Genomic DNA, 16,136 nt, shown 5'->3' on the forward strand with positions numbered 1-16,136 from the left:
CTGTCACCTGCCCAAGTAGTCTTAGTACTTCATTGGCACAGCATATAGAGGAAATCTTGTTTAACCAAAAATTACTCAACTGAAATTCCCTGTATCCAACACTTAAATAGCACCTTTCAGAGTTGCAGCATTAAAGTGCCAGTAAATGAGCAATTGCTTATGTGTTACTGTTTTATCTTTTCTAATCCACTCCAGCTTCAAAACAGATGCTGATTACTTGATAAGTGGACTAGCACCAAACTAAATGACAACTTTAAACTGTAAACGGTCAAAAATTCAAAGTAAAAATAGACAAGTTATCAATTACTTTATTCTCGATATAAGTTAAATTTCATTTTTGAACCATAAACTTAAAAATCAGATCCAAACATGAAAATGGAACTGAAGTAAACTCATGTTAATCTCCTATTCATTATCTAAATTGTTAGGATTCCCAGAAATTTTTCATAATAAAAAATTCTTTATATGGAGATGAGGTTTTTTCAGTGAAAACATACTAATTATTAGTGCTATAGTTAAACACTCATTCCTACAAACAATGTTTCTGACATGTGGAGAAGAACCACCATGAATTCGGTGCACACCTTCATAGCAAGTGCAATTAAGGCCCCTTCTGTTGGTCTTCCCATTAGAGTGCTGTTTCTAATTATGGCATCATTGCACACACAACCTGCCTAAAAAGACACAAACAAAACAGAGGTCAAGGCAATATACAGTTCCTGTACTAATTCAATGAAAATAGATTGCTTACTGTGTTGAGATCTTACCTCAACAATTCTGCTAACAGAGGGGTTGTTATACCCATGAATAACATCACCATCCAGCACGACTTCTCCAAACCTGTTATAGCCTACTCCAGTAACCTGTAAGACACAAAACAGCATAAAATGGAAGCCTGAAAGGCAAGATTACTAATTTGTTTAATAAATCCATAATCCCCCATACAGATAATGGAATATGAGTAATTTAAAAATGGAACAATTATATCAAGTGAAAAGTGCACGCACACAACATTTCCTAATCAGCTTCTACTGCAGAGGGTTTAGGTTAAAAACAGTATTTAACTCAATCTGTGAACAGTTTAATATTTCTATAGACTATCAGACCACAACTTCCAAATCTGTAATTCAAATTCAGTATTCTTCAACTGCTATATTCTTACTGCTTATCAGTGGTAAGCAAAAGCTTAGGATATTGGTTTCCCTGCCCCTCAGGATCCGCTAGCCGCTGTCTCAGACTAGGTCTACATTAGCACTTTTGTGACATAAGTTACACTGACAGAAGCACCGGTGTGGACAGTGCTATGTCAGAAGGAGATTCTCTCCTGCAGATATAGTTACCGCTGCTCATTGGGGTGTTTTAAATTATGCCAATGGGAGAGCTCTCTTCTGCCAGAATAGAGTGGCTACACAGAAGAAGACCTTACAGCAGTACAGCTGCGCCACTGTAAGATCTCTATTGTAAAGATAGCCTTGCTCTCATTCACCATCCCCCAAGGGCAGTTAAGTGGATTACAATGCATACCCACTGCAGGGGGTCAAGCAATGAGAGCCAGAAGTATAGCTACAGGAAGTGGGTTGCCTGAAGAACAGCAAAGCAGATGAGGCCTGGGAGAGATTAGACTGAAGACTTATTAATTTATATTTATTAAGTGTCTGTATTGCAGTAGCACCTAGAGGCCCCAATCAGGGGCCCTACAATAATCCCTTAGGTTAGTAGTGTGGGTATTTGGTTTATGTGTCCAGGTTTAGGATTAAAGTTCCTTCCATGGAAGCATCTGGTACTGGTTGCTATCAGAAACAGGCTATCTAATTAGATGAACCATTGATCTGAACGATTGTGGCAGTTTTAGTTTAAACCCTATTTAGAAACATACAGGAAGAATTTAAAACTAAAATTCAGAAGCCTTTTCACTCATTTCCCTCCTTTGGGGCATGACTGTGCTCACACTGAAGTTACTGAACCTTAACTCTGGGTATAAAGAAAAAAAGAGTACTTGTGGCACCTTAGAGACAAACCAATTTATTTCAGCAGAAGCTTCCATGAGCTACAACTCACTTCATCGGATGCATTCAGTAGAAAATACAGTGAGGAGATTTATATACACACAGAACATGAAAAAATGGGTGTTTATTATGCACACTGTAAGGAGAGTGAGGAGACTGGGGGCGGGGGGGGGGGGGCCTTTTGTAGTGATAATCAACATGGGCCATTTCCAGCAGTTAACAAGAACATCTGAGGAACAGTGGGGGGGGGGCGGGGGGAGGGAATAAAGAAGGGGAAATAGTTTTACTTTGTGTAATGACTCAACCACTCCCAGTCTCTATTCAAGCCTAAGTTAACTGTATCCAATTTGCAAATGAATTCCAGTTCAGCAGTCTCTCATTGGAGTCTGTTTTTGAAGTTTTTTTTGTTGAAGAATAGCCACTTTTAGGTCAGAAAAAGAGTGACCAGAGAGATTGAAGTGTTCTCCGACTGGTTTATGAATGTTAAAATTCTTGACATCTGATTTGTGTCCATTTATTCTTTTATGTAGAGACTGTCCAGTTTGACCAATGTACATGGCAGAGGGGCATTGCTGGCACATGATGGCATATATCACATTGGTAGACGTGCAGGTGAACAAGCCTCTGATAGTGTGGCTGATGTGATTAGGCCCTATGATGGTGTCCCCTGAATAGATATGTGGACACAGTTGGCAACGGGCTTTGTTGCAAGGATAGGTTCCTGGGTTAGTGGTTCTGTTGTGTGGTATGTGGTTGCTGGTGAGTATTTGCTTCAGGTTAGGGGGCTGTCTGTAGGCAAGGACTGGCCTGTCTCCCAAGATTTGTGAGCGCGATGGGTCGTCCTTCAGGATAGGTTGTAGATCCTTGACAATGCATTGGAGAGGTTTTAGTTGGGGCTGAAGGTGACAGCTAGTGGCGTTCTGTTATTTTCTTTGTTGGGCCTGTCCTGTAGTAGGTGACTACTGGGTACTCTTCTGGCTCTGTCAATCTGTTTCTTCACTTTCGCAGGTGGGTATTGTAGTTGTAAGAATGCTTGATAGAGATCTTGTAGGCGTTTCTCTGTCTGAGGGGTTGGAGCAAATGCAGTTGTATCATAGAGCTTGGCTGTAGAGAATGGATTGTGTGGTGTGGTCTGGGTGAAAGCTGGAGGCATGTAGGTAGGAATAGCGGTCAGCAGGTTTCCGGTATAGGGTGGTGTTTATGTGACCATCGCTTATTAGCACCGTAGTGTCCAGGAAGTGGATCTCTTGTGTGGACTGGTCCAGGCTGAGGTTGATGGTGGGATGGAAATTGTTGAAATCATGGTGGAATTCCTCAAGGGCTCCTTTTCCATGGGTCCAGATGATAAAGATGTCATCAATATAGCGCAAGCAGAGTAGGGACATTAGGGGACGAGAGCTGAGGAAGCGTTGTTCTAAGTCAGCCATAAAAATGTTGGCATACTATGGGGCCATGCGGGTACCCATAGCAGTGCCGCTGATTTGAAGGTATACATTGTCCCCAAATGTGAAATAGTTATGAGTGAGGACAAAGTCACAAAGTTCAGCCACCAGGTTTGCCGTGACATTATTGGGGATGGTGTTCCTAACAGCTTGTAGTCCATCTTTGTGTGGAATGTTTGTGTAGAGGGCTTCTACATCCATAGTGGCCAGGATGGTGTTTTCAGGAAGATCACTGATGGACTGTAGTTTCCTCAGGAAGTCAGTGGTGTCTCGAAGATAGCTGGGAGTGCTGGTAGCGTAGGGCCTCAGGAGGGAGTCTACATAGCCAGACAATCCTGCTGTCAGGGTGCCAATGCCTGAAATGATGGGGCGTCCAGGATTTCCAGGTTTATGGATCTTGGCTAGCAGATAGAATACCCCAGGTCGGGGTTCCAGGGGTGTGTCTGTGCGGATTTGTTCTTGTGCTTTTTCAGGGAGTTTCTTGAGCAAATGCTGTAGTTTCTTTTGGTAACCCTCAGTGGGATCAGAGGGTAATGCCTTGTAGAAAGTGGTGTTGGAGAGCTGCCTAGCAGCCTCTTGTTCATATTCCGACCTATTCATGATGACGACAGCACCTCCTTTGTCAGCCTTTTTGATTATGATGTCAGAGTTGTTTCTGAGGCTGTGGATGGCATTGTGTTCTGCACGGCTGAGGTTATGCGGCAAGTGATGCTGCTTTTCCACAATTTCAGCCCGTGCACGTTGGCGGAAGCACTCTATGTAGAAGTCCAGTCTGTTGTTTCGACCTTCAGGAGGAGTCCACCTAGAATCCTTCTTTTTGTAGTGTTGGTAGGAAGGTCTCTGTGGATTAGTATGTTGTTCAGAGGCATGTTGGAAATATTCCTTGAGTCGGAGACATCGAAAATAGGATTCTAGGTCACCACAGAATTGTATCATGTTCGTGAGGGTGGAGGGGCAGAAGGAGAGGCCCCGAGATAGCCCAGCAGAATGTGTCCTAAGAGTATAGTTGGATAGATTAACGATATTGCTGGGTGGGTTAAGGGAACCACTGCTGTGGCCTCTTGTGGCATGCAGTAGTTTAGATAGTTTAGTGTCCTTTCTTTTGTAGAGAAGCAAAATGTATGTTGTAAATGGCTTGTCTAGTTTTAGTAAAGTCCAGCCACGAGGAAGTTTGTGTGGAAGGTTGGTTTAGTAACTCTGGGTATAGTAATTAGAGGGATATATAGAGCCCTCCAAGTTTCCACACTGATATTTTAAATTAAAAAAAGTAAAAAAGTTAAAAAGACAAGAAACTAAGCAAGTTGTCAAACTGCTGACCAGTACATTGTTTTGAAAATTAATTTTTGCCACTTTCATTCCCTCATCTTTGTCTTTGTTTTCTTCTTTTCCCTTCAATTCAGTAAGGTTCTTCTCCCCAGAATAACAGCAATATACTTTTGCTTATGCTGTGTTTCAAAACTCAATCAGAAAAGAGGCACTATATGTTTCTCCCAATATAAACACAAGACTGTGGTTGTCGAAAGAAGGAGAGAAGAAAGGATGTAGGTAACAGATAAACCATCCTCCTTCTACTGAAGTCAAAGAAAAGATGCCCATTGATGGCAATGGGAGCAAAATCAGACCTGAAAGTAGTCAAAGAAATTGAGACTGGTTTAAGTTTTCAGTTCTTCCTATTCTGTATAAAACTGGCATAAAAGAAAAGAGTAGCTGAGTTTTCTGCTTCAGCTGAAGGGGAGTGACACTTCGGCAGCCATTGTTACAGATAGTAAACAGCTGGAAATTCTGAATGCAGGAGCCAACCAGAGTAAGTTGATCCGAGTACCTGACTGCAAAAACCCTACAGTTATTGACAAATAACTATTCATGCAGAGAACTGCAGGACTGGAAAATTTATATGGTAGGGCTGGTCAAAAATGTTTCCCAAAGCTGTTTTGACAGAAAACCAGGGTTTTGACTAAGTCTGTGGAAAATACCATAGAAAGGAGACAAATTTTGGCTCTTCAAAGAAGCCCAAACCTGAAATATTTAAGACTTGCAGCTGGGGGGGGGGGAGGGGGGGATGGATTTTAAAAAGGCAAATTTTCCATGGAAAATTATGAGTGAGTTTGATTTGAACTACATTTTCCCAAATATTTTTATTTTCAGAGTTGCTCTGATCTATAGTTATGCATCAGAACGTCATTCCTATATCCTGACTCCATGCAACAAGTCCATTTCAGTTTAACAGATGTTATGATAGCTTTGTTTAAACTGTCGTTTTACAAAAATATCCACATCAACAGCAAAAAAACCCACAGAAGTGATTATGTGAGTGATTAAGAAATGTTTTGTAAAAACATTTCTTAATCTAAGGTATATGGTTCAGAAACATGCAAGGAGAGACACCACTGAGTTTGCTTATGTTTCATTATCAGTTCACCACAAGTGACTCAGTAGGTATTTGGCACAGCACGCTTATTCCAGTATTCAGGCTTAGTAACAATCAGAACTCTGATTACTTGGCTAGAGCATACCCTATATCTTTAGTGGAGAGGGCAGAATTTCATTTTTAATTGTAATCAGTTGGCTGAAGGGAAAAGTTAGTCTCCAATGATTCACAGTCAAATGGAATTTCCACTTTGTTAATAGGCACTTTGTAGAGTTCAGCTGGAGAATGTGGCCTTTTGGTAGTAACTAAACTTACAGGACAAAATCCTGGCCCTAGTGAAGTCAATGGAAAAACTCCCATTGCCTTCAGTAAGTCCAAGATTTCACCTTTATCATTTGTTCACTGCCTTATCACACAGCATCACTTAGGCCTTGTCTACACTGGCAAGTTTCTGTGCAGTAAAGCAGCTTTTTGTGCTCAAACTGCAGACATGTACACACTGCCACGCCACTTTGTGTGCGGAAACCCCTCTGTTGCAGTGCTTAAAAAAACAAACAAACCTCGAGGAGAGCCGTAAGGCTATTTGTGCAGAGGCTCCTGCACTCTATTGCCAGTTGACACTTGATTGCTTTCTGCGCTGTAACTGGCCTCCAGAGCTGTCCCATAATGCCTCAAATGACCGCTCTGCTCATTGTTTTGAACCCAGCTGCCCTGGAGAGACACGCCCCTGACCTTTCAAAGCACCCTTTCTGCCAGCCTTTGCATGCTGTGCTGATCTGCTCCACGACACAAAGCAAACCATTAATGTGGAATGCTTGTGCTGCTGAACACAGAAGCAGGGTGTGAGAGTGAGAGTGAGCCCAAGGACAGAGGCAGGGGCTGATGTCTGGGTTTCCCCCTCCCCCAGGACTGATTGCTGTAATTAACATATGTCAGTCTGGCACCTTTCATCTGCACTAAAAGTCACTAGAGAAAAAGTTTAAAAATATATTCCTACCACATACCTCAGCATGCAGTCCATCTGAAGTAAAAATATGAGTAACAGTCATTTCATTCTTGGTCAAAGTTCCAGTTTTATCTGAACAAATCACATTACAGCAACCTGAAAAAAACAAATTAAACTAAACAAGAAGTCTTCTTTGAAACATGAGTAGTTTATGAGCAAACAAACCTCACTGAAGACAAATTTATTTCAAAGTGCTTTGGAACTGGAGATAAGATGTTCATGTTACAGAACTTCATTAGAGGGAGGTGTTAAAATATCTAGCCAGTTACAATTTTCACTTATGCTTTAATTTCTCACTATCTCCTTCAGAACTCTCATATGCCAAAAAGTAAAACTAATTACCTGATTACAATTCCATTTTTTAGATTTTATAAGATTCAATGCAGGTTTTGTTTGTTTTTTAAGCACAGAGGCAAAAAATTTCTAGTCACTTGTAAACTGATTCAAAGGATTCACCACAAAATTGTCAATAGATAGTTCAACAAAACTATGCAAAGAGTTATGAATGCAGCTAAGAACTATAATTTTCCAAAGTGTTTGTAGTTCAGTAAATAGGAAGACAAACAACTATAATAAGGAAGTGTCAGAAAACGTTGTGAACAGTAAAAAGTTTAATGCAGTTATTTCCATAGCAACCACAAGTTCTTCCTTACATTCAACAAATAATATTTATTATTACTCTAGCAAAGATATTGCATCTACATGAATTTCCTAAGTTGAGCATTTAAAATTTCAAGTCAAAGTTGATTTGTCTTTTTTTTATTTAAACTATTCTAAATCTGAATGTCTAATTGGATGGCAGAGATTTTTGGAATGTGTGATTTATTAACCATACAATGCAAGAAAAATAATGGCACCTTGAGATAGTGCTTCTCAGTGCCTTTGACATTTCAGGAACTCTAAAAGGGTTAAGAGAACCTTGCAGCATTGAAGCACTCTGCATGTCCATTAGTATCAATGCACTGAGGCACCTCATAGGATATAGATGCGAGTCCTTGTTTAATATCTAAAATATAGCTTCATGTTTGACATTAAGATCATACATACTGGAAAAGTAATACACAGACTTCCTGATGATGCAACATGCAATCTTCTAGTACTGAAACTTAGAAGTGTTCACAAATATTTCAATGGTACTATTCCTAAATATATGGCAACCTGCCAATTTTAAAAGCATCAGTATTTTATTTAACCAAGCACAGGAAAGAGAATAGTGTTTTAATTGGTGAACAGTTTTCCTCCATATGTTTCACCTGTGAAACTACAGCCTGATAATGACATAGGCCAATGAATTCTGTATGTCCTGATGCTAGGCTCAAGAACCTGGAGAAAATGCATCACAGGTCCTGCAGTAAATTCAACAGTATAATAATTTTTGAAAAAAAATGCTTCAATTTTCTGTATTTAAAGTATTACCATGTTCTTGGTAAAATTGTTGCTAACAGTAGTTGAACAGACTTTTTAAACTTTGTTTTTTCTGTTAACTCTAACATTAATATCACAATATTCTTTATTATTTGGTTTAGTCATACCTAAAGTTTCAACAATAGGTAGCTTTTTTACAATAGCCCTTTTCTTGACCATTCTCATCACACCAAGGGCCAATGTCACTGTTACCACAATAGGCAGTCCTTCAGGGATTGCAGCTACAGCCAAACTGCAATAAAAATGTAAACAAAACACACTGGCTTAGAAGTCAATGTACTAACTGAAGCATAATCAATCAAGTTAGAGACAATGTTTTAAGGATGGAAGATCAATTTTGAAGTGTCCGCCCCATCTAAGACCCTCAAACCCTAACTAATAAAATCTGAATTGTGCATAAATCGTATCAAATTAGCAGGTAAGAAAGGTAATTCAGCACATCATTAACTTTTCCATATATGGAACAGGAGTACTTGTGGCACCTTAGAGACTAACAAATTTGAGCATAAGCTTTCGTGGGTCCGTTTTCCATATATATCCCTCTAGGAAAATGTCAAACTTCCTCTCTAATGCAGGCTGCATCAATGATCCATCATTGTCACCTCCAGTTTGGGGTACAACAATACACTATATTTAAGATGATCTTACATGGATGTTTGAAAAATTCAGCTGGTGCAGAGAGTACTTAGCACTTCCTAGTTTCTCACAGATGCACTTCAAAGTGTTGGTTTGACATATAAAACTCTATATGGTCTGGGTCTTTTCCCAAAAAGATCACCTTTTTTCCTATGCACTACCAAAGTTAGTATGTGAGGCAGATTTCCTAGAGTAGATCGTTGGGACACCTAACATAAGGGTCATTCTTCACAGAAGGACTCTTTCTGGGGAACTTACTCCCTCTACCACCCTGAGGGAGGGAGACAGTCTTAGGACATGAAGCAAGATATTTATTTACTCAAGCATTCACCAGAGTCCATCAAATTAGTGAATTTTATTCTTTTGGGCTTAAATGTGAGTTCTAGTGGTTATATTAAACAGAATCTAAACTTCTGGTTATTACAGTATGTATACAGATGTTAGTTGTGTTTTAATTTGCAACTACATCTAGAGATTAGGCCATAGATTTAGGGATTTAAATAATTCAAGCACAGTATACATACCATTTTAACATAAAAATGGAAGTGACTGACCATTCTCGTGTCATAGCAGAATATCTGTTACATTTATTTGAAATGTAAGTGGCTTAAAAGCATAGCATGTATTATACAGACATACCAAAATACATATGCAACTGATTTTCAAGTGTTTGCTTTAGTGTTCAAAGAAGAATATTTTTCACTTTGATATGAAATTCTCACCTCACACCAATAGTAAACATATCAAGGATATGCTTTCCTTGCAACCAGCCAACCAGCATAATAATACCTACAAACAGAACAAAGCAGGGGTGTATTTAAATATAAAACAATGTAAGGGCTTCGGGATGATCAAACATTAAACACATGTAAACTTGTCATTTGTGCTATATATTGCAGCTCTAGAACCCAAGCTTAGTTTCCTTAGCCAGTGTGATGCGGGTCTGTTAGCATGGCGATACCCTTCAGCATCAAAAGTGAAATAAAATTTCTGTCAGCTAAACCACTGAGCAGCATTGGCACTGAGACTCAGAACTAAAATAGGAGGCACAAATGGCCATCTAAAAGGAAAGGAAGACTTAGAGTAGGAAAATATCAGAAAAATATGACAGTGGGAGAAGAGATCTGTAGCAGTCAGCAGGACATATGCAACAAATAAAGATCTACAAGTACGAAAGCAACATTGGTTTAGCAGTTTTCAATCAATTGCTGTTCCATACCAATAAGCACCGACCCATAAAATTAAAAGCAAGCAGAAAAGTAAAGTGTTTTTAAATCCCAAAATTTCACAAGACCAACATTTTTTCGTTTACAGCTACATAAGTGTCTAGCAGGAATTAATTATGAATGCTCCTAAAAACCTGAAATGCAGATACAGATATGTTCTTACCTATTATACCAAAGGAATATAAGGAAAGCTGTTTTCCTAAAAGGTCCATGCTCTTCTGCAGAGGTGTCTTTGGAGCCTTGATGAAATGCAAGAGTTCAGGGTGACAATTGAATCATTAATGTTTAAACAAAAATGTAAGCAACACTACAATACAAAGTATGACACTAAGTTTCTAAAATGTAAAAGTGTAATGGGTACTCTGTCAAAGCTGACACCACCAAAATGTACAATTATCAGCCACATTTAGGTTATAGAAATATCTGTGCACTATGCATTATCTAGTGCTCTGTTCCACTCTTACGAGAAGTGGAAGTCAAGCATCAAAGAATAATTCATTAGAGTGAAGAACATAATTTGTTAGCAGCTTCCTAGCGCTTTGAATGTACCAAGTTATTTATCTTGAGTATTTACAAGTTGGCAAAGTGGATTTGAAGCCCTGTAGTTCTTGAAAACAGACAGACAACCCCATGGTTCCAGGTAACAGAGGAACAAGTGTGACTTTTTCAAGATCTAAACAAGTATCAGAGTCATGAAAGGCCACTATATATCCCAGGGGATTTGCTGGGTCATCTGGAGGAGATTCAGAACTCGTCATTCCATAGAAAGATACATAACACCTAATGCCAAAAAACAGACAACTGCATACAAAACCAGCTTCTGTAGAAAGCAAGTTAGAAACCATAAAATAAGAGACAGGAAAGCAGACACTTACATTAGATGTTCCAATGGTCATCTACACAGTAACACAAAAGTTAAACTATGGTATGAAAAATACATATAGCAGATACTGAATGCTCTATTAAGTAGTTAAGAAAAGCTTTCCAAAAACTAGAGTAAAAGCAAAGGGTCAGAATCCTATGGATACAACTGCACAGAGAATAGCCAAGTTGACTTGGTACTTCAGATTACTGAATAGTACTTTGACTCATTCCTAACTCCAACACAATGGGAAGTATTTTCCCCAAAGAGGCTTAAAACAGAATATTAGATCTGGGAGCTCAGGGATGCAATCATGTCTAGCTTAGGTGCCCAGGAAGTAGAAGGATAAGTGTTCTGACTTCCTAATATCCACGGTATAATTGAGAACTTTGCAGTGTCAACTGACATCTAGGAAATGTTCTGTTATCAGGAAGAGAAGAGAGAAACCTCAGGTCTCCGCTGAGAGCAAAGAGGGAACTGCCTTAACTATCACATTATTTTGGTGCAGCACCAAATAAGGCTCCCTACTGCAGACCCTCCCAATTCTCCCATATCTGGCTGAACATAAAGCAATAAAAAGACTGCAACAAGGATGAGAAAATGGACAAATACTTCTGAGGATTAAAAAAAGTGGGCTCATAAATGCATTACAGACAAACTTAAGAACCCTGGTATCTCATTCCTGAGTACCATTTACACTCAGTAGTCATAGAAAATGAACTATTTTGAGAGAATTTATTAACAGACTTCACAGTTTCATTAACTAAGAACCATTACCACTGATGCCTTAACTAAATCATCATAAAGGACACAGACAATACAGCATGGAACACCTTATGAAGTGAACTTTGTATAATTTCCATACAAACTAGAGATGAAAAAGCACTAGGGTCACTTCAATTACATAAGTGAAACCCAATAGTTTTAAATTGCTTAAAATAGTGGACAGCAACAATATTGCACAACAGTTTAGAAAGGAAGTGACGAATACCATAGCCAATTAAAACTGCAGAGAGACATTAGGTAAACAAAGTGCAGAAAGTGACCAAGGTAAAATCTAACATTTATTCACTATGGAATTTAACAAACTATCTCCATATCAAGGAAAAATAAAGATGTAGTTTATGATTTATGACTTGTTTGATATCAATTTCTTCTGTTTCACAAAACACTCTTTTCCAGCACACATCAACTACTCATTAAAATGTTATATAAGTGCATTGAGCCAAGCTTTTTCCTCCTCCACCTACAGAGCTTAGACTTTAATAATTACATTTATTTTGGTTGGAGGCATGGGGTTAACATTTGTAATTGATTGTTTTGCATTCCAATTAACATGGAAACATACTAATTAACTGTAACACTACACTGAAATGTATATTTAATTTTGTGATAGGGTGTGTTCAGAGCCTGTGTATGGGGGCTTGTTTTTCTAAATCAAAAGAAAAGAAGATACACAAATGCAAAGACATCACTTATGAAATCCTCCTTTCTGAAGTTTTGTGAATTCAAGATTTTGTTTGTTTCAATACAAGGCATTTCCTCCTTCTCCCCCTCAACCCCACACCAAGTGGCAAGCAGAGCACAACGACAATAATCCATTAATCCGGAGAAACCTTGCAGCACTGTTGTGTTTCTGGCCGGTTGCCCAGATTTTAAACACACACACACACACACACACACACACGTTTCTCTTCTGAAGCCCTTGTTTGGGCAAGCTGACTTTTGAAAGTAATTTTTCTCTGAAGAAAATTGTGCTTTAAAAAGGAATTTAAAGATATATACATTTTGCTGCAGTCAGTCTTGACAATGACCCTTTAGCCAAAAAGGATTAAAGAAATTCTGACCACCATATAGGACATGATTTTTGGTCATTTCTCTGGAAAACCTTTGTTCAGCAAGTTATGAAACCATTACATCCTATATGATGAGCATCAGGACAATTTAATGTAAATAGAAACAATTCCCAGTGAATACATTTCCACATATTTTTCTAAGAACTGTTCTAGCATAGCAATGAATCTTTAACAAGTTCAGAATCTTATTTCAATTATCTGCACATTTTACATCAATTTTGATTAGTTTGCTGATCTGAATTCAATTACTGCTTTCATGCTCTGAGTTCAGACTTGTTTTCGTGTAAGAGAAGAAAAATTAAAAGACAGTGACACCAATAAGAGAAAAGGTTTCCATATTTCTGTGCTAAAATACCAATGCAAGCTCCACTAACAAAATTTTTGGTGGAAAGAAGTATTTACATTTACAAAAAGTGTATTGTGCTTGAAGTATTAATACTTACTTCTTCTGCTTGCATCATTTTAAAAACCTCCCCAAACTCTGAGTTTTCTCCAGTTCCAATCACTATCCCCTAAAAAATAAAATTCATTCCAATTTGAGACTTTACATCAACAGTTAATAGTTCTTGACAATTTGTTTACAGTCTATGGATCAAATACTGACTAGTTGGCTGTACTGATTTTTTTTTTTTTTTTTTTTATTAAAGCTTTCTCAGTGCTCTGGACAAGTCGGATAAGCATTTTTGCAAAGCATTTTGCAAGCCTTTTGTACACTCTGCTGAAGTATTCAGTAACTTCTCAGGTAATATCTCAATGAATACAATGCCACCCATCTGCCTCTATGGACAGAAAAGTTGATAGGAGCAGCAGTGATTGGGACAGCCCCAGCACAAAGGAGGATAGCATTCACTAGGAATGCAGGGGTAGCCCCTCCCCCTCTAGAGGCTCTACCCCAGTGGTCCCCAAACTTTTTACCTCATGCCCCCTCTTACACCTGTTTGTGCCTCTCCTCCCCCATCAGCTGCAGCAGGGGGCCAGGGCAGAGCAAGGCTGGGTGGCACACCACCATAAACGCCACTCCCCCCTGAACGTTCCTCTGCCCCCCCCCCCCAAGGGGGGGTGCGCCTCACAGTTTGGGGACTACTGCTTTAGCCATTCATTGGCCAGCAGAGGAGAAAGTCAATTGTTCCCTCACCATCCCCTTTCATTAATTTAAACTGTAGTCTGGGCCATGGGGAGTCTCTTTGTTCCATTCCAGCTGCATTCAGGGTAAGTGAGCTGCCTCAAGCAGCTGCAGACAGGCCCAAGCAGGTATTGGAATTACTGGACATATGGCTGTCACCTAGAGCAGCGTCACTGCACTTAGGGTATTCAAAAACAGACCAGAACAAGAAAGGGGTCTTCGTGGTGTTTTGGGAATGTGTGAATGAATACCAGTGTCCCATAAGGGCAGTTAAAACTTTCCTAGCAATATATAATCAGGAGCCAGGCCCGCTACTTGTACAAGGGTGATTGATATCTTGTCAGGAAGCTATTTGCTGCAGTTATGTAAAAAGTGTTTGCCTATTTTTGTCTCCACCTGGCTAACTTTGGTACACATTCTTTCAGGAGTGCAGCAGCAGCGAGTTTTGTCTCAAAAGGTTCAGGCTATAGGACACTGGAAATTGAATTGTTAAAGGTTTATGTCCACCCCAAGGGAGGGGGACATCCAAAACACAGTTGATGTTTGGATTTGCCAGCTCTCTATAGCACACTGGACCCACAAGAAGATGGTCAGGTGATTTGCAGCTGAGTTTCAAGACTAAAGCTGTAAACATTCAGTGGTTCGGCAGGAGAGGCGGGGGGGGGTTCACTAATGAATAATGAGCATCCACCTAAAGTCCTGGTTATTCACCTTGGAGAAAAATGATCTTGGGGCCTGCACTGTAGTCAACCGGAGGGGTTGAATTCAGAGGGATGTTGGGTTGATCAAGCAATTGTGGCCAGACATAAGAATGGTCTGGTCAGAAAGCAGGTTTGACAAAGAGCTGATGAACTGACTCCTGGGGATAAGGCCCAGAAGAATGTGAACCATGAGGTTACCAGGATATTCATAGAGACTAGTGGTTCAGCACAGGGAAACCTGTTACAGTTGGCCTGAGTTTTTCAGGGATGACGCTGGGAGAGACATCTGGCTCTGGAATGTGAGGGACTGGATCACTAGGAGTTTTGATGCCAGGCAATATGGGTGGGATATGACCAAGCTAGTCGCTGGCACCCCCAGTGGCTGGTTTCCAGTGCAGTTGAAAGGAATGGTTCCCAGAAGTAAAAGACCTGGAATTTTGCAGATGGGCCTTGTGCTCATGCGATGTGGGAGACCTTGTGGTGTTCACAGGCCAATTTCCACCCCCTCCCCCCACAAAACACACACTCCCCTTTTAGTACTTTCTGCCCCCTATGGGTCATTGGAACCAAGTAATTGAAGTAAGCTACAAAAAAAAGTTCTGCTATAGTACATCAGGTAGTTAAACACTTCTATATTAATTACAAAAGGTCATGCATTTTAAATATTGGTTTAAGAAAAATGTAAATATTGTACAGCTATTAAGCTACATTGTCAATAGATGGATGAACTTTAAAGTAGATCTGACAGCTTAGAAATAATTAAGACATGCAGTACATTCTTCTCGACCAATATGATGTTACCTTTGCTTTTCCACATCTAACCAGTGTTCCCATGAAAGCAATATTGCTTCTGGAGGTGAGGTCTCCATTGGTAGCAGCTGGCTGAGGAGCAGTCGATTTAGAGCAAGGAGCAGTCTCGCCTGTCAGACTAGATTCATCAACAGAAAGATCCACAGCCTTTGGGAACAAAACATACTGACTAAGTAAAAAGCTTCATGTCCATCTCCACAGCACTGAGTTTTTCAAAGTATTCAGAATGCTGAGACAGTTAAAAATTCTCCCTCAGATTCCCTTCTTAGAAACAAAATGTATTGCATATGTGTAAGGAAATTACACGTTAACTAAACATGCTCTTATAATCATTGAAGTGAGTTGAAAACTAAGTAAATGAACAAGCTGTTGTACAGAATGTATCCTCCAGTTCAATAAATGCAGAAGTCTTTGGGATCTTAGGTATTAAACCAGAGGAAAACTTGAGAAGAAGAAAAACAAGAAACAGATACTCTAACAGCTTGGAAAAAACTGTAGAGGCACAGTACTGACTATAAGTGAGGATGCAATTCACTTGTCTTTATTAAAACCACTACCAACTGGATTCCCAAACCCTAGTATCCCTATTGGTCCACCCAAAGAAGGGCTGCTATTGTGATCCATTCAACCACCAACCAAAAGGATTAGGATTGCAAGTACATACGCACAGCTGCA

At 39.6% G+C, this 16,136-nt stretch overlaps 1 protein-coding gene across 12 annotated transcripts in view; it reads right to left on the reverse strand.

The window, feature by feature from the left end:
* The window catches only part of ATP2C1 (ATPase secretory pathway Ca2+ transporting 1), a 108,749-nt gene that overhangs the window by 25,767 nt on the left and 66,846 nt on the right, over positions 1 to 16,136 (reverse strand). For all 12 annotated transcript variants that reach the window (XM_043540827.1, XM_043540831.1, XM_043540825.1 and 9 more), the window contains 8 exons: positions 15,453 to 15,608; positions 13,271 to 13,339; positions 10,273 to 10,348; positions 9,606 to 9,672; positions 8,355 to 8,479; positions 6,821 to 6,918; positions 768 to 863; positions 585 to 674 (listed from right to left, as the gene is read on the reverse strand). In XM_043540827.1, the coding sequence (XP_043396762.1) occupies positions 585 to 674; positions 768 to 863; positions 6,821 to 6,918; positions 8,355 to 8,479; positions 9,606 to 9,672; positions 10,273 to 10,348; positions 13,271 to 13,339; positions 15,453 to 15,608 (777 nt within the window). The remainder of the gene's footprint in view (positions 1 to 584; positions 675 to 767; positions 864 to 6,820; positions 6,919 to 8,354; positions 8,480 to 9,605; positions 9,673 to 10,272; positions 10,349 to 13,270; positions 13,340 to 15,452; positions 15,609 to 16,136) is intronic.

Source organism: Chelonia mydas, chromosome 2 (assembly GCF_015237465.2).
Source record: "Chelonia mydas isolate rCheMyd1 chromosome 2, rCheMyd1.pri.v2, whole genome shotgun sequence".
Classification (NCBI taxonomy): Eukaryota; Metazoa; Chordata; order Testudines; family Cheloniidae; genus Chelonia; species Chelonia mydas.